The sequence below is a fragment of the Poecilia latipinna genome, unplaced genomic scaffold (assembly GCF_001443285.1).
Source record: "Poecilia latipinna isolate Pla-1442-1.1 unplaced genomic scaffold, P_latipinna-1.0 Scaffold31, whole genome shotgun sequence".
Taxonomy (NCBI): domain Eukaryota; kingdom Metazoa; phylum Chordata; class Actinopteri; order Cyprinodontiformes; family Poeciliidae; genus Poecilia; species Poecilia latipinna.
The window spans coordinates 504254-522324 of record NW_015112647.1 but is presented as its reverse complement, the minus strand read 5'-3'; the positions used below and the strand labels follow the sequence as shown (position 1 = coordinate 522324).

General features: G+C 36.9%; 2 protein-coding genes across 2 annotated transcripts in view; one reads left to right on the top strand and one right to left on the bottom strand.

Annotated features, from left to right (window-relative positions):
- Positions 1–18071, top strand: part of klhl12 (kelch-like family member 12) — a 65242-nt gene that overhangs the window by 28470 nt on the left and 18701 nt on the right. The window lies entirely within an intron of this gene.
- ptpn1 (protein tyrosine phosphatase non-receptor type 1) lies at positions 1678–17933 on the bottom strand. Its single transcript, XM_015041178.1, has 10 exons — positions 17843–17933; positions 17444–17721; positions 16149–16239; positions 15024–15124; positions 11139–11237; positions 10927–11064; positions 9625–9834; positions 9140–9301; positions 8899–9059; positions 1678–5127 (listed from the first exon to the last, which is right to left on the bottom strand). Exons 2-10 carry the CDS (start codon positions 17498–17500, stop codon positions 4851–4853), a joined length of 1296 nt encoding a protein of 431 aa, XP_014896664.1. The 5' UTR covers positions 17501–17721; positions 17843–17933; the 3' UTR covers positions 1678–4850.

Here is an 18071-nt window from a genome sequence, read left to right as displayed (position 1 = left end):
ATGCCGTTTTGACATAAAATCAGTTTCACAACGCTGACGTTTCAGATATCTGAAATTAGTTATGAGAACACATATTTTACGGAGTATGTAATAGGGCCATGCAGGGAAAAAAAAAAAACATACGTTTTTCTCACAATTCTGACTTTTGATATCAGAGGTTTAAAGTAAGAATAATATTTTGTGGCACTAACACTTCCAAAGATATTAGTTAGGTCTAGACTTCTCCAATTATATTCTTAGAAAAACTCTTAATTGAAGTATCTGATTTCTCAAATTTGACATTGAGATATCTTGAAAGGCATTTGTAATCTGTCAAAATTGTAATCGACTTGAAAGAACAATTCAGTTTAAATTTAATGCGGGTGTCTTAAATTACCAATTGGAGTTGTCAGAATGTAGTTGCACCTTGTCAAAACAATTTTTTTTCACCAGCTGGAACGTAATTACAGGTGGCAAAACAAAACTGATTTTATGATACCAAGGCTTGCCATAGCCTTGAAACCGTAGAGAGAAAACTACAAGCCAATCAGAACCTGTCACTACCAACCACGTGAGAACGTTCTGGCTCCTTATTGGTCAGATGTGCCCGGCGGGAGAAAGAGCATATAAAAGCAGAAGCTGTATTCCGAGGAAAACAAAGACACCTTTTTGACATAACTGAGTAATTTTTTAAAGCTAAATTATAAATGTAATTCTTAAAAACATGTGGTACATTCTTAAAAACATGTGGTACATGTTGTGGTACAAAAAATAGGTTTCCATTTATGAACAGTTATTTTTGCAATCATCTTAGTTTTGGAGTAAGTAAACCACATAGATTGACCTATTTTTACTCAAACTAAAACGTTCAGCTCAAATAATAAAATAATCAAACCCAAAAACTTTGAAACTCTTGTCTTATGAAAACGCAAAAGTGCAAAACCTTTATGAGCACATAACTTTAAAAATGGAAGAAAAAATACTTTTTGGAGCAATATTTTTAATCGATATTGAGGAATTATTTACTTAAAACAAGCTCCAATATCTTGTAAGTTAGTTTTATTTCAAATGTGTAAAGACATTTGCACTAGAAACTAGACAAAAAATACCTTGTAAGATTTAATGCTTTCGCAGCGTAGAGAAAGTGTTGGAAACCTGATGAATGAGGAGACGATGTTTCCTCATAAATCTGAAGAAAAACTGGACATTTTTTTCCTTTATTTTCTTTATTAAAAATGAAAACAACAAATGTAAATAAAAAAATATGTTTCTAAGCTCAGCATACGTATAGAAAATGGGAAAATGTGGTGCAATTACTGCACAGGTGCTGAGGTTTTAATCCGTTAAAGCAGAAAAAGAACTCGGCACACTTAAAACCTGATCTGAAATATATATATATATGCTTATATATAAATTTAATAAGGGTGTGTCCTGCAGCGAGGACGTTCATACATTCTAAGGAAAGGTACAGCTGTCGGACAAAGTACTGAACTCTGTCTCGTCCCAAAGGTAAACGAATGGTAGCAGCTCAACTAATCTCTTATTTGGACAAATCTGTCGATTCACAAACGCAGCATGCTTTAAAAAAAAAAAAAAAACTAACAATCATAAAGAAGAACACGGCCAGCTCAGGCTCACACCATGACACAATGAAAAATCTGAACAGTGCATCGTTTTCATCCCTGTGCTGGTGTTTGATTCTTTTTTTTTTTGGTTAGTTTTAAAATCCCTGGTCCCACGCTCAACCTCAGAGACCTACACATACCTCTCTACAAACTAAAATATCACTAAGAAGTTCATTTAGCTCAGTAATTCAGTTCACAAAGTGATAAATATAAAGCATTTCATTTGATGAACTTTCATGACGAACTGGTGAAAACGAGTGATGCACGATATATCGGGACAAACATCGGCATCGGCTGATTTTGGTCATGTTATAACATCTGTCCGTGCGATAAATAAAACCAGGCCGGTATTAACAACCAATATTTGCTTTCATCTTGTTGGCATTTATTTCTATCAAAACAGTACAGAAATATTTATAATATCAGTAAATATGGTTTACCAGCAATATAAACGATACTGCTGATATCGTTTGTATCCGATGTAGATATCGTCCCAAATTTTTGCATCTGTGCATCCCTTGTAAGCCCCCAAAACTCAGGTTCAAACTGCACAATCAAAGAGACGACTCCTGTCTTGCACCGTCATTGGCACATGGTTATGTTGGAAAGTTAGGTGGAAGGAAAAAGGTGCACAAGCAAGTTTAAAGTCAGAGCAGAAATCTTTGAAGACCTTTTAGAGCCCGATGATAAATTCACATGATCAAAACCTCAAAAAGGAATCTATGGAGTTGAGAAGAACTAAATCCTGACAAAGTATTTTCTTTAAAACCCTGGCAGAGCCACAGGCTCATCTTACATCACATGTGAGTTTGGCTTTTTGAACTGAATCACTGAGATGAACAGACTTCTTAACGATATTTTAATTTACGTGAAAGGACACCACACGTCCTTTTTTTTATTGCTGGCAAATAGTTGGGTGTGAGCTACTCTGACCTTTCGCTCGCTTTACAAGGCATGTCAGCTACCTTCAGGTGAGGTTTTTACATCGACTGTGAAACTACGGACAGTATGTAGAGCCATGTGTTGTGATCCATCTCAGGATTAAAATAAAATAAAATAAAAAAATAACACGATTCTGCCTGGAAACTGGAGGAGACACGTCACCCTAAAAAAAAAAAAAAAAAAGCATCTAGTACTTACTGTAAATGTTGCATTAATAGATAGTTCCCACAAGACCGGACTGGAAGTAATTTACCCCGGAAGGCGCCATCTTGGTAGGCAACTGGTAAACAGTGTTACCGAAGCTTAAATTAGTCTTTTTGCGTCTTTTTCTACTCTTCAGGAGAACTAGTTCAGTGTCTAGCTTTAGCACATCTTATGAAAATAGTCGTTTGTGTTTTCTGACGGCCATTCAATGATCTGATCGCGTTTCTGTATGTGTGCTTGTGAATAAAACTGATCCGTCTCTTTCTATTGCGCAGAGTGTAAATGTAAAACGGCACTAATCCTTTTCATAAGATGAAAATCTGATTAACGACATACAGTCTACTGCTTCTTTCTCTATCTGCTATTTGTGACGCATAATAACTGGAATGTAAAATTAATTAAGTTTATTGACATTATATGATTGTTAATATGGTCACATAAGAAGTAATCGCAGAGACTGAATGTAATTTGGATTTTTTTTTTGTTCTAGAGGAACTGTGTATTTGGACATCCTCACTTTATAGTCATGTTTCATAACTTTGTGCAAATGAATCAGTCATGAAACTCTGCAGGTTTTCCAACAAAATGAAGTTTTTACAACAATCAGTTCAATACGCCGTTATTGATTGACAGAACATTTGAAAATATTATTAGCACTAATAAAGTGATCAGAATACGTTTTGTATTATATGGATTGTGCTTCCTCTGGACATTATCCAGCCGCTGTCATCGATGCTAACGCTGCGTTCCAGTTGAACTCAGAGCTGGGAAATTTCGACTTCCCGTTTGGGATAAACCAACTCCAACGTTCTCCGAAGTGGGATTTCCACTGAGGAAACCGGGAGCAGCTCCAACTAACCCCAGTTACAACTTGCAAGGTGGGCTTTGCGGTTCAAAATTTCCGCTCCTGGCATCAACATTTAAAACGTGGTGGAAATATGTTAATTTTACGAGACACAAGCGGAATAGAAGTGCGTCTAAAATCAATGCCACATGTAAGCGCCTGAAACTACAAAGAGTTTTTGCAAACAATGTTTGTGGGCGACACCATTCTAAAATACAGACTTCTTAACTAGTTAACTTTTCCCAGGTAACTGGAACGCAACACAAATAGCAAAGTTTGCTCATCTCTACAGGATGTAATGAGAACTTCTTCACTGTTTTATCGCCTTTGTATTTACACCCTTAAATGTAACAATATCCAAACATCACTTATGCATAATTAATAAAGTGTTAAAACTGCCTCCGTACTATCAAGATGGTGTTGGAGCACCAGGCTGTAGGAATCGTGACGTCATGTGGGAACTATCTATAGTTTTCACTGAATAGATTCACAAATGTACAAATATTAGGGCCATACTAAGAAAAAGTAAAATTACAAGAGTAAAGTCATGTTACGATAATAAAGTCGTAATATTTTGAGAATAACGTCATGATATTGCAAAAATAAAGTTGTAATATTAAAAGAATAAAGTCATAATGTTACAACTTCATTCTCGTAATTTCATTTTAAATTATTTTCCAAGTGGCCCTAATACCCCGTCGTACAAAGGAATAAAAAAAGCATAACTAGTGTGCAGAGATCATTGAAAATCCACACTTTCATTCATAAACTCTTTGTGTGAACAAAGCTTCTCCCTTAGTGACATGTTTTCAGTCCAGCTTGATCAAAATCATGATCAGCCTGTTACTAAACGTGTTCAGGATAAAAATGGAAAAACATTCAAAGGTGTCATTTTGGTAAATAAGAAAGAAGAAGCGTGTAAATTAGGCGGAGGTGCTCAATGCAAACCCCTTCGCCTTAGCAGACCGACGTTTGTTTTATGTTGCGTTTGCGTTTGGGTCGGCACACACACTCAGCCCTCCCCCCACACACACACAAACACACACGTACGTTTATTTAGGATGATGTGGCACCTGAAAAAGCGAGGCCCTGAGCGTCGGAGATGGCGTACACACAGAAGGTTTTGGGTAAAGAGAGGCAGCCGACCGTTTACAACATGATCACAGGAGAACCGCGTCGACGCAGGCTGACCGGCCAGCCGAGTCCACATCATGGAACGAAAGAGAAAAGACGACAGGAAGGAGGAAGGACAGACATCAGTGGAAATAGACGCGGTAGCAGACGTAAGCGCTGAGGGCCAGCGCCGTGCCCAGGCACACGTGGGCCGTCAGAGGGGACCAGGCCCCCGGCACAGGACAGGTTCCCTTCTCCCGCTCTGATCCCTCCGTCCCGTCCTCCGCCGCCGCCCCCTGCTGGGGTTTCCTCGGAGCGCCGGACGTCAGGTCTTCGATTCCCACAGGCCCGTCCCGTCTGTCCGGAGGCAGCTCCGGGGCGGCTGGGTTTCTGTTCCTCAGCTCTGTGTCTGCTGGAGACCTGGAAGACCAAACAGCAGAACAAAGGTTTAATTTCCCTTTTAGCCGATTATTATGGTAACTGTCCACTTCGGTCGTTATAAAAATCAAATATCACTTAAAAGATATTTGACTTGGTCATTTAATTTAACCTTCTGTCTCTTTAAAAAAAAAACTCCTGCTCTTTCTGAAACTCCGCCTTCAGCACACCATCACAACAATGCTCCTCCATGATGCCGTTTATAGCCGTTCTTAGCTCAGCAGACTCGTAGTTCCAGTTGCTGCTGCCACTAGTCTGGAGGAGCTGACAGGCTGAATGGTTGCCATGGAGACTAAAGGATTTCTCATGCATGTTTTAGATGAGGAAGCAGCAAACAGTCACTTTCCCACTGGTGGTAAATCTCACGAGAACGTTTGTAAATGGCTTCATGGAGAAACGCTGTGATGAAGGCGAAGTGCCAGAGAGAGCAGCAGGAGCTTCTTAAAGAGACAGAGACCCAATTTCAAGGCGTCAAATTTCAAAGTTATGTTTGATGACATGTAGCATTTTTTTAATAACAGCTGAAGGAGACAGTTTCCTGATTTTGCTATAAAATGAAACTATTTGCAGATTGTTTGAAAACAGTGTTCTAAGTTTTCGTATGATATTAGGAAAACATGCGATAGTATTAGAGAAAGTCTTGACTAAATCTGCAAATAATTACAACATGTTACTTCCTTACATAGTGCAGAGTCAATGATTTACTAAGAAAAGTTGCTTTGTGCAACGTCTGCTTCTCTACTAAAAAACACATAAACTAACCCTAAAGTTAAAGTGTCAACAGGAAAACGGAGCTTGAGCCTAAATAATGATCCAACATTCATTGGAGTCCAGGCACTTCTTCATGATATGCAAAATATTGAGATCACAATAGGTGCAATACATAAATTATATACATAGATATGTAGATATAGAAGTGGTCGCAGATGACAGATAAATGATGCAGCATCGTTTCCTCTTAAGCTCTACAGGAGGAGCAAAGACTGTGCTACGTTTTCCACACAGCTTCTCCATTTTGGTTTCATGTCATGAAAAATGACGATGTTAAATCTGCTGTGCGTTTCTGAACACTTGAGGTTAGATTTAAATCAACTTTAAGCCTGATAAAGATCAGACCGTCTTTATTATCGTGACCTGATGTGTAAAACCTGATTTCATGACTTTTTATGTAAGTTATAAAGTGGCTCTGATGGGGAACAAAATCAACACCTAACAGGTTTTTAGCTTAGTTTATTTCAAACACAGAGTATCATAATATAACAGTTTGATAACTGTTTGAAAATGAAGTATAATTTTTTTTCATATGTATTACTTTGCTCTTTATTTGAAGTATATATACAAACTTTTTATACAGAAATGTGACTGCTTCAATAAAAAGTTCATTTAATTCCGTTTTAATTTTTATTTTAGTTAAGTGTGGTTACTATCACTCAAAGCTTAAACTTTAGCTTCTAAGACACAAAATACTAATTCAAAGTGTCAGCAGAAAGTCACGAAGTATCACTGGAAAGTTAAGTGGAAGGACGAACATCTGGTGGAAAAAAGCGTCAAGTGGACTTTAAGAAAACATTTTTGTCAAAAACCCACCAAAACGATGATTCATGACAGGAAGTGTTGTGATTTATCGATGTCAAAATCACATTTAAAATCTTTGCTACTAGTTTCCTCATAGCATTCTTATCATTCAACGATAAACCATCTCAGGTGCAGCCGGCTCCCTCACCTGTCCTTACTGCAGCTGCTCTGTGTCAAAATGACTTCATGCGTCTTGTTTGTGTTTGCCGATTGGCCCACAGAGCCAGCCGAAGGCAAACCAAATTTAATTAGTGAAATAAAACAACTAATTCAGGAGTTTTCAAAGTGAGGGTCGTGGCCCCTGGAAGGGCCACCAGAAGGTCTTAGAGGGGCAAAAAGAAAAAATTGACTGAATTGAAATTTTTGTAATCAAAATCTAGTCTATTGTTCCAATTAATAATATATATGCAAAAATAATTTGTTGAAATGTTACTTCCAGGTTGTTTCTGACTGGTTGCTCTTTAAGCTAGCATAGCAACTGTAAAATGGACAGAAAAAAGACTGAAGGATGTGATAATTATTGAATAACAAACAATAAATAAATTAATCGCACAATAAATTAAAACAAGCTTAATAATTTCCATTTGTATGATTTATTGTTTTTCTCGTTTCTATCAAAAAACTCGTGTTTTGGTCTCAACTAGCTTCTTTTTCTGAATGACAATTTTGTTTACAGAGGCTTCATAATTCATTTTATTTGTTGTTTTGCTTATTTGTTTTGGATATTTAAAATATCTTACAGTTCCAGTGTTAAATATTCATTAAAATTTTAACTTTATTTACCTTTGAGAATGTGTTCTTGCATTATATCATGTCTTTAAAATGGCCTCAAAACAACAATATTATAATTTATCGCAATAACTTTTGAGAATTTAAAGTTTGTTACCATGGCAGGCCTATTGAACAGCGAATAAAAAGTTTGTGATGCAATAATTTCCAGGATTAAAGAAGATCTAAACCAGAGTGAGTCTCTCAGATTATGCAGAGCTGCTATCATTTTAAATCTCATCTCTTCTGCATCTGGCCGCCTCGTTCCTGTAAATCAGTCTGACTTGAGAAACAGGTAGACCGAGAAAAAAATAAAAATAAAGAAAAACTAGAGTTATAGATGAATGCACCCCTGATGGCATTCATGAAAAACGGTTCTGAGGAAAGGAAGGAAGATTATGAGGCAGATTACCTGCATTAAACTGACTCTGGATTGGAGTAAATCTGGATTGAGCGCCACAGTTTATTCATAACAGCTGAATTCACTCCAGGTTTAGAGCTGCTACTAAAAAAAATAAAATAAATCTGCTTGTGTATTTTCTAACCTTATTTTACTCAAACTTCACCAGATAATGGTGATTTAATGCAAAAAGAAAAAGTCTACATCTCAATAAATAAGAATATTATTGATTATTATATCAGAAACTCCATGCAAAATGTGAAACTGATGGTTCCTTACACACACAGAGCGACATATTTCTGTTCATTTTCATTTCAATGACATGGGGAAGTGCTGACATGAAAGCTGCAGCTATTTACCGCCCGGCACAAACCACGAAAGGTCATTTCCAGAGAAGCCTGCTGTTCACAAACCACAGAGTCCAAGCATTTCCGTGGAAAGTTCAGTGGAAGGAAGAAGTGTACTTGAGAGAGGATAACAGTTTTAAGCAGAGGTACGTCAAAAATAAGCTACAAGATTATTAAAAAGTTGATTAATTTTGGTAATTTAACCCAAGCTGCCGTATCCAAGCATTTTCATTGAAAGTTAAGTGGAAAGAAAAAGTGTTAGGACCATGTAAGGGCCTAAAGAAAACATGAAAGTTGTCCCACAGACACCTGCACAAGCTAGAAAATGTATATTCCAAATAAACTTGCTGCAGCCAAGAATTTCCATAGAAAGTTCAGTGGAAGGAAAAATTTTGATTTAAAAACACAGTACCAAGAGAGGATGGTATAGCAATTTTAACCACATCTAAAAATAAACTACAATATCATTAAAAAGGTGATTAATTTCACCCAAAGCTACATCAGATTCGTAACTCACATGTAGACGATTTTGGCTTAAAGTAAACTAACGTCCAATTACAAGTTCCTTTTTTTTTTCTAATTAAATTTAAAAATAACTCTTTGAAGATTTCCTGTTATTGAGATGCATGTGTAGATTTTTAGGCCAGCATTTCGGATGCTCACCTCAGTTGGGACGTTTCCACAGGCTGGACGAATTCTACGTCATCTGGGAAAAAACATGGCTGCACTCGGCCGTTGTGAGGGTCTCTGGGAGGAGGAAGAGGAGGCGGCGGGGTGAACTCTGGAGGATCATCTTCCTCATTCGACAGCTTTTTCCATGACTCCTAGGAACAAAACAGAAATATACACGTTATTTTTAAGAAAACATCTTTAAAAATTTGAGAAGAGGAGAAGAAGAACCTGCCTGGAGAGACGTGTCTCCTTTGATGTACTTGGCACCTTCAATCACGGCGAGGTAGGAGAAGCGAAGCTGGTCTGGCGTTTGTATCAAACCCATCCGATGACGGCGCATCTCCAGCAGCACTTCACGGATACGCACCGAAGACGGGTCTTTACGGAGAGACATCTGTAAAAATAACAGAAAAACACTCCTTTTAAATCTGTTACTTCTGTGAAAATAATAGCAAAACATTGTTCTTGCATCTGCAAAGAATAATAGCAAAACAGCCATCTTACATTAGTAAAAATAATAGCAAAATGCCATTTTTACATCTGTAAAAATAACAGAAATACGCCTATATTACATTTGCAAAAAATCAAAATAAAAAGCAGAAAAACGACGTTTATACTTCTTTAAAAACAACAGCAAAAATCAGCTTCCAGACTAAAACTTTGTCTTGTTCCATTGGAAACATTAAACTACGACTCTGCTAATGAGCCTTTACGAACCAAAAGGAGGCAGGTGTCCACGAGACAGAAGGTCCCGGAGCGTCCGATGCCGGCGCTGCAGTGTACCACCACTGGCCCGTGCTCCGCATTCAGACAGCCCGACTCGCGCACCTTGAAGAGGAAGTTGAGGAAGGAGGCGGGAGACTCTGGGACCCCGAAGTCAGGCCAGGTTGTGTAGTGAAAATGTAAAATTTCACGTGTCTCCTGAGTCTGCAGGGGCAGAGCAGAGTGAAAACGATCAGAAGAAATCCAGTGAAAGCAAGAAGGACTTTTTTCTTCTTTTTTTTTTTGCTATGCAAATTATTTCTCAGAACTGAAAACGGCAAAGAAAAGCTGCAGTTTCAGCAAATGAAACTGAGAAAACATGGATAAGAGAAGCGAAAAGAAGGAAATTTGTTTCATATGTTTCAGTTCTTCAGCGATCATCTCACACACGACTTTACAGGAACGAACAACAGGGTTTCTGCAGGTTTCACCAACTCAAATTTAACACTTTTTAAGACTATTATGAATTAAATTTAAGGATCAGCGTTAGCGGCAGCATCTCCCATTTTCTGGGAAGCTCTAGCCGGGCCAGCGGATCAAAAATGAGACATTTCTGCAGTCTGTTTGAGGCTCTTAGCTTCCTGCTTCTCATTGTCTATACAAGCTTAACCCCAAAGAGCCGAGCTGTTTTAGAACAAAACCCACGTAGCATCGAACGGGGTAGCAACAGTTAGCAGCTATTTAGCAGTAGCCTCAACGACGACGAAGTATTAGTGACAGAGTGACAAAAAATCAAATAAAATAAAGGCAAAATATTATGAGAATAAAGTCAAAATAATACAAAAACAGCCAATTTGTTCTAGTTTTAATCTTGTATAACATTATTCTCGTAATTTTATTTATTTTTTATTTTCTAAGACTCCGTCCTAATGTCTGTGGTGACTCAAACTTTTGCCTGACAGGAAGAAAACTACACAGTATACACAAGATTATACTTGTGTATACTGTGTATACACAAATATAATCTTGTGTATACACAGATTATACTTGTGTATACACAGTATACACAGATTATACTTGTGTAATACTTGTACAATTTTGCCATGACAAAATTGTCATGGCAATTTTGTCTTGCCATGACAAAATTTAATTTTTCTAAATTAATTTTCAATCTTTTATTTTAGAAACAGGAACTTAAGACTTTCTAATTATGCACAGACACTTTCAACAACAACAAAAGCCATCATCACGATGTGGATTAGCATCATTAGCACGTAGCTTCTGGACTCATCGTGATAATGGTGAGGAACAACTCACAGACAGATTCTCCAGCTCCAGCTGTCGGACTGTGTAGTATGATTTGATGTCCTCCGAGACGAGAGTGACCTTGAAGCTGGTGTCTTCGAAGATGACATCTTTCTCCTCCCTTTGAGGCCAATATTGGGCACATTTGATCTGAACCCACAGGAGAACGCAGGTTATACACAAGAAGAAAAGGAAATGCAGAGAGATGGAGAGCTGATGCTTACAGATCCTTTCTCTATGACCCGGTTCAGCATCACAACTCCGCGGGTCCTCTGCTCCCAAACCATCTCCCAGAAATGACCACATGTACTTGGAAGGGGTCCCTAAGAAGAAACGAAAGAGAAAACAACCATTTAACCACTTAAACTGGCAAATATGAAGATTTTGTCTGATCCTTCAGACAAAACCCTTTGGATTCAGTGTTTTAACGAGAAGCCTTTATTTGCCTAATTTTATTTATTTGTTTTGTTATGAAAGCCATTCTTTCTTTTGTGTGAAATTTTAATCAAAGTTTTGGTTTTTGTTTAATACAGAAAGAAAAATGAACAAAAACGCTGCTGACAAATCCACCGATCCGAATCCGTAACTAAACTAAGTCCTCAGTTAGTGGTGGGCATTTATCGTTTGTCATGAAAAACTTCTTATCATGATAAGAATTTTGATGTATTATTGTCTCAATAAGTTTCACTTATTAATATCAAGTGAAAAACAACTGACAGTATTATCGAAAATGTTATTTTTACCTTTTTCTCCACTGTTTGTGTCACAAAACTATCATAGCATTAAATTAAAAAATATGATTCAATGCAGTTAGTGTGGGCAGTTTAGTGACATAAATCACACTTCTTCAAGTAAGAACATTTTTAAATGGAAATGTTTTCAAGAACAGTATTTGTGTTTGTGGCGTTACGAATGCTGTGCCATACAGTCACCAAAAAAAGCAACAAATAGCTTTGTTGCCAAAAACATTTTCATTATCACAATAAAATTCTTGAATCCATTTGAGAAAAAGAAGACGAGTTGTGCCAATCACAACACAGTTCTGCAATGAGCTGGGTGGAGGCACTGAGAGTGAGAGCTGAGCAGCAACAAAGAAAAAAAAAAAAGAGGGTAGACGCCTGTAGAACTGAACTCCAAACTATTAGTAGAAAATCCACCTATTTGTTGATTTTTCCATAAAGTATACCTAAAATATTTTAAAGAAAATGTGGCTTCTGAAGCTAAAATACCTAGCATGCATCTTGACGCATTATTGGCTGGCGTTTGCGAAGCAGCCAATCCATGAGCTCCATTTATGTTCCTTGGTGCTGATTGGTTGAACCTCCAACAGTGGACATAAGGAAGAAAGTAGATGCTAGTGCTAACACAGTTTCCAGTGTGCGTATTAATATACATTTGAAGTTTAAACTATTAAAATACGTATTTTTAGAGGCACTCAAGTATTCAGATACTACATATTCACAGGTTTGCAGGAGTTCACTGTATTAAACAAGAAACTTTGGGAAAGTGTATATTTACAAACCCAACTTTACTCCTGTATTTCAGAATCACATTTTAAACAGGGGATATTTCACATTATTGACATTCACTCTTATATGGAATAACTGATACTTTAAAAAAGAAGATGAGTTGTTACATGATTTCCTGTAAAACTTAATAAATTACTTTAAATTGTCCAAGTCAGCTTTCATTCATTGTAAATGAGGCTGGTTCAAACACAATCTAATAGAAAATAAAGCAAAAACTATGAATATGGCAGCAAGAACCATAATAAAACCTGTAACACCAAAAAAGTAAAATATTTTTATAAATGTTTCAGCATTTAAAAGTTACAAAAGCCCCATGAGATGAAGGAAATGCCCACAACCTGTTCAGCTAAATTCAGGATACAAATCAGGTCCAGATAACCTAATGTCTACATAATTTGAGTCTCCTAATAAGTGTTGTTGGTGACTGGTTTTACTCCTCAGTTAGTCCTGAAGTCGGATCTTTCACTTTTTATGACTTCCAGAGCAAAAAGAAATGTCTGCAGCATCCTGTCCATCTGCGTCATGCGACTCTGTGTTCAGATATCCGCACACATCTCCAAGTTCGGCGCTGCAGCTCAGACAGTCGTTAAATTTTACAACCTCAACAGCAAATCGACGGCTCTATGACGCAGGCAACCAAATTTCTTCCACACACAACGAACTGGAACTAAACTGAAACAAGTTACGAACGAAATCCTCAACAAGCCACGAACGAAATCCTCAACAAGCCAAATCAAAACATGCAGCATGCTAATGTCAGCCTAGCTCAGGGATCTGTAGCCTTTATGACCTAAGAAGGCATTTTGTGAAACAAAAAAAAGCTTGTGAATTAGAGCCACTAATTCACAACTTTAAAAAAAAAAAAAAGGCATCTTATAAATTTAGAAAAGAAAAAAAAAAGTTTGCAAAAGCAGATGGATATGATTTCTTTTTCTCTGTGGGCTGGACAATGATGTAAAAACTAAGTGTCCTCTCTGAGAAACGTGGTGGTGGCAGCATCATGGTAGAAATACACCAGAAAAGTTTTCCAGCTCTAACCAAAGCACAAAATGGTCAAGGTACCTGAACAGAAATGTAAGCCACACTTTTTAGATTTTTATTTATAAATCATTTTTACCACCACGTTTCCTTCCTCTTCCATAATTATTTGTATTTTTGTTAGTTTTTTCCCACATTAAATCAAAACAAAATACTTTTTAACAGTTCTGAAGAGACAAAGTTAATTCAGGAACTGTGCCGCTCATGACGTCAGCATGTTGGAGCAGCTATGACATGCTAGTTCACATTTGTTCATAACTTTTACCGTTGCATGTTTGGGCGATCATTACCTCTGGATGCTGCAATCTTACTTTTTACCATCTGATACTTTTCATGATTCTAGCATAACTTAGTAATTGAGGGTAGATAAGTTTACGCCCACAAAGTAACAAATAGATTAGAATTTTCTCAGCATTCTTTGAACACAATACTGGAAAAGTTACTGGATTTTAAATGAAGTTCAATTTGTTTTTATATGGAAGCACAACCTATATCATCTGAAAGAGCTTTACATGGCAAACAGAATCCAGTTCATGCACACCAAGGATTTTATGTGTAAAACCATACTACCATTAGGGATGAAACGATTAATCGTGATTAATCGATTATTGAAAAAACCTGTCAACTAATTTAGTAATCGCTTAATCGCTAACCGGAGTACAGACTCAAAAAAATGCCATTTGCTTTAAGAACAACACACTCAGAGCAGCAATTAGGCCAAAACTATACAAAAATCTACATATTTTGGATTTTTAGATTAAAAACAAAAGTTTGTCTGTAAATATGTTTTACCCAGAACTCCTAAAATGTCAAAGTTTAAACTTCACCTGGTTCACATTCTGTTAAAAAACACAAAATCTCCTATTAAGCACCATTTCCTATCCAATTATTAATCAGTTAATGCAAAAATGAACCAACTAATCTACTAAATAATCTGGTGTGCATTAAAGAGATGCTGTTATTGCATTTCAATGCCAATGTCAAAATTATTTACAAAGCACTTTTAAAAAGGTTTAAAACTGCACCAAAGTGCTGCAAGAAAATTATAATAGAATAAGTTCAGAAAAGAAAATAATATATATATATATATATATATATATATATATATGATAAAATAAGAGTAATAAGTAAATAAAGTAAAAAATAAAACATCACAACAGGAGAGTTACAGTTTCAGGCCTCAATTAAATGCAGAAGAATAAAAATTAGTTTTAAGAAGCAATTCAGGCAATAAAGTGTTAAGTAAAATTAAATTGTTTGTTTTGTATCTTTTTCATGCTTTTCTAATCTTGCATAAAAACACTCAAGTTTTTAAATGAAAAATCTGCACAGAGTAAATGTTTTTATCCGATTAAATCGATTCATTGTATCATCAGTTGTCTCATAATCCAACGTATTCGTACATTTTGCTGAAAGGTTTGCTTGTAGCTTTTAAATTACTGTCAGGCTGCGCAACAGATACGTTTTATTACAATACAAAGAGATATTCTGAGTAAAGGCTGCGTCTCCCTTGGAGCGCAGCGAGTCTCCCTGGATGCTCACCTGAGTAAGAATATATTTCCTCTGCGCCTCTTCTGCAGTTATTAGGCTGGCGTTGATGTAGTCGTTTGGACCCAGCTGCAGGCAGATTCTGCTGTGGTCAACTGCAGAACGGAGAGAGACGCAAACAAAAGCAACAATTTCAATTTTAAATCGATAACACCCCTCCCACACAGCGTCCTCCCCTGGCTGTGAGCAAAGGGCGTCGCTGGACGGACTAAAAACAGACACCGTGTGAATCTCACCCTGAGAGGTACCAGCCCAGGGATCTTTTTGAGATAAAAACGTAAACAGAACTACTTAGTTTCAGGTTCCTCATTTTCACATCTCTTTAAATGCGAATATGAAAAACCGTAACTATTTGCAACGCCGGCGCTGCTCAAATTTTGCATGGCTCATTCAGTGTGAAGAAAAGAGGAAACCACCAAAGTTCAAATGTTAAACTCTGTTAGCTGCTTAGTTTATTAGATAATATATACTCTGTATGATTAGGTGGAAACATAACAGTAGTGTAATGGAGAAAGGATAATGAAGTAATAATCAAACTAGTAAAGTATAATTAGTGGCTTTCTTAGTTTCCTATTAAATGTTTTGTGAATTTTATGTCATTTATTTATTTTAAAAAGGGTTTTAAAAATAAAAAACTAGAGAAAACATGCATACATAACCAAGACCAAAGTAATTAGCTTAGCACTACTTTTCTTTTTGAAAAAGAGTAGAAAGGAGTAAACACTTATTTAATGAAATATATTACTTACCGACTCAATAATGATCAGAAATTTGTAATTAAAACCATAAAAACCAACAAATATATTACAAAGAAAATCTGCTAACCCATAATAATAATTATTATTCTGATACAAAGTTATCAGAATAATTACCAACTCCTTGTTAATGTAACACATTAAAAAACATAAACTTGGGTAAATTTTGGGTAAGATGATTTCTAAAATAGGATCCGGACTCTACCTTTAAATAATTATTACTCTGCCAGAGGAGAAATGGGAGCAGGCAGCTGCAACGGTGTTATTCGTCAAATGAGAACAAGACACGTCTCAGTTAGAAATGAATATTTAAGTTTGTTTTCTTTAAGTCTGACCAGGTGAAGAAAGGCGAAGAGCAACTCACAGGGGCTGACGTCCCGGTAACGGTTCCTAGTCTTGTTTTCGGGAAATTTGGCAACCTTGCATGGTAATTCACAAGACTGCTGGCGAATGTCCTGCGGGAAAACAAACCAAAAAATGGTTTTACAAACAGCATTATATTATTTTTTATACATCCAAGTGTGACTGCAATGTTTGAAAAATCTAAATTTATGCATGTGTGCAAAGAAAGTCCTGTGCAGGGGGGAGGAGGCTCTTCCTTCCTAAATTTTGTCCTACATGTCAAGGTTTTTCATGCTGAAGAAGTTTATGTAAAACATAGACACCTGTAGCTCATAAGTTTACTAAACACTATCATGAATATAAATATATAAAACGTAGTCCTTCGGAGATTTATTTAATCATTCTTTTAACAGGGTGAGATGATTTTAACCATTTAAAGTTCTGACACAGCCAGTTTATAGAGTGAATTTAGGAAGATTTCCAAAGATAATGCATCTCAAAACATCTAAACCTGTCCCAATATACCCCAAAAACATAAACCTCTCAATATATAAATCTTTTAAAAAGCAGAAATTTCCACAATGTCACCAACTGGTCTAGTTCAAGGCCTGTTAATTATCATGATTGATTGCAGCTAGTAGGTTCTCAATGCATCATAAGCTGAATTAATCAATACTGAAGACAATGGGCGATCTAAAATATTAAAGGTAAGGTAATTTTATTTATATAGCACATTTCAGCAACAAGGCAACACAACGTGCTTAAACAAATGAAAAGTTGTTTCTGGACTCTTACAGACTCCAAGATTGAAACAACTGAACACAGTTCAAACCTCATATTCAGATGTGATACCAATGATCCAACAGAACCTCTACAGCTGACCTCAACCAGGACCTCAAAAATGTGTAAACGATGTATGACTATCCGGAAAAATAATACGGTTTTTGTTCGTTTTTAAGGTACTTAAATTGTAAGCTACATAATTATCTTACAAAACTGTAAGATAACTAAAAGCCCCAAATAACTAAAAATAACTAAAAGCCCCAAATGAATAACATCCACGGTTATTCAAATGTAAAAAGTGTAAATGGCGAGAAAAAACAAGTCATTAGCTTTAAAGAATGTTTCTATTGACAGGATAAGATTATTAAATGAGATTAAAGACTACAGATTAAAGCTGTGATGGGACGTACTTCAAAATACCCACATACAGTAATAATAAAACATAATAATAATAATAATATAATTGTCCCTAAAACTTGACATCTTCGCTCTCGGCTTAATGTTTCTCCACCATGATCAGCAGACAGTTCAAACCTCATATACGGAGTTCCAAGTCCCATTTTCGTCGATTTCCCAAAACTCGGCTTCCATCGCTGCCCCCGTTGTTGTTCCCGAACCCGAAAGGTAAAACCGCGGCTTCCCGGCAATAAAGCCGTAGTAAACTGTAGTTAAGCAATTTCCTGCGTTAGCTCCTAACTGTCCGGTTGCTGGTAGCTAGCAGTAGGGCTGCATAGATCGCTGCCTCGGCCTGTTCTTTAGCGGAAACACGCCGCTAGCTCCTCCTACGCAGCGTAGCTGCCGTCCTTGGCTGTCTAAAAAAGAGCAGAGTGAGGTTTTAGAGGAATTAGCAAGCTGTTCTGTGATATCCGAAGTTGATTTACAAGTTCTTGTCATATTCGGAGTACAACTCCATTACTAGGAGGATCCGCTTACCATTCTTACAACAATGGCAAAGACTGACGTGCGAGGGCGCGCGGAGGCATCTTGCTTCTGGAAAGAAATGCGTTCGATTTGTCAGGGAGCGCGCACGCAGGTTTACGTTGAGGTCTGAGTGGAAAGGTTACGTCGTCGTGTGGCGCCATATTGGGAGTGGAAAGTTCGCTTTGAAGGCAGTATATTTTAAACCCAATTTTGAGAATAAACTTTATATAAGTGTTTAATT

Bases quoted from the DNA above. Each gene is read 5' to 3' on its own strand.
- ptpn1 (XM_015041178.1), bottom strand. From the start codon at position 17,500: ATGGAAGCCGAGTTTTGGGAAATCGACGAAAATGGGACTTGGAACTCC. The intron at 9,835-10,926 runs GTGAGTTGTTCC...CTGCCCCTGCAG, and splicing joins TGGAGCTGGAGAATCTGTCT to ACTCAGGAGACACGTGAAAT. The intron at 5,128-8,898 runs GTGAGCATCCGA...TTGGTCTTCCAG, and splicing joins GTGGAAACGTCCCAACTGAG to GTCTCCAGCAGACACAGAGC.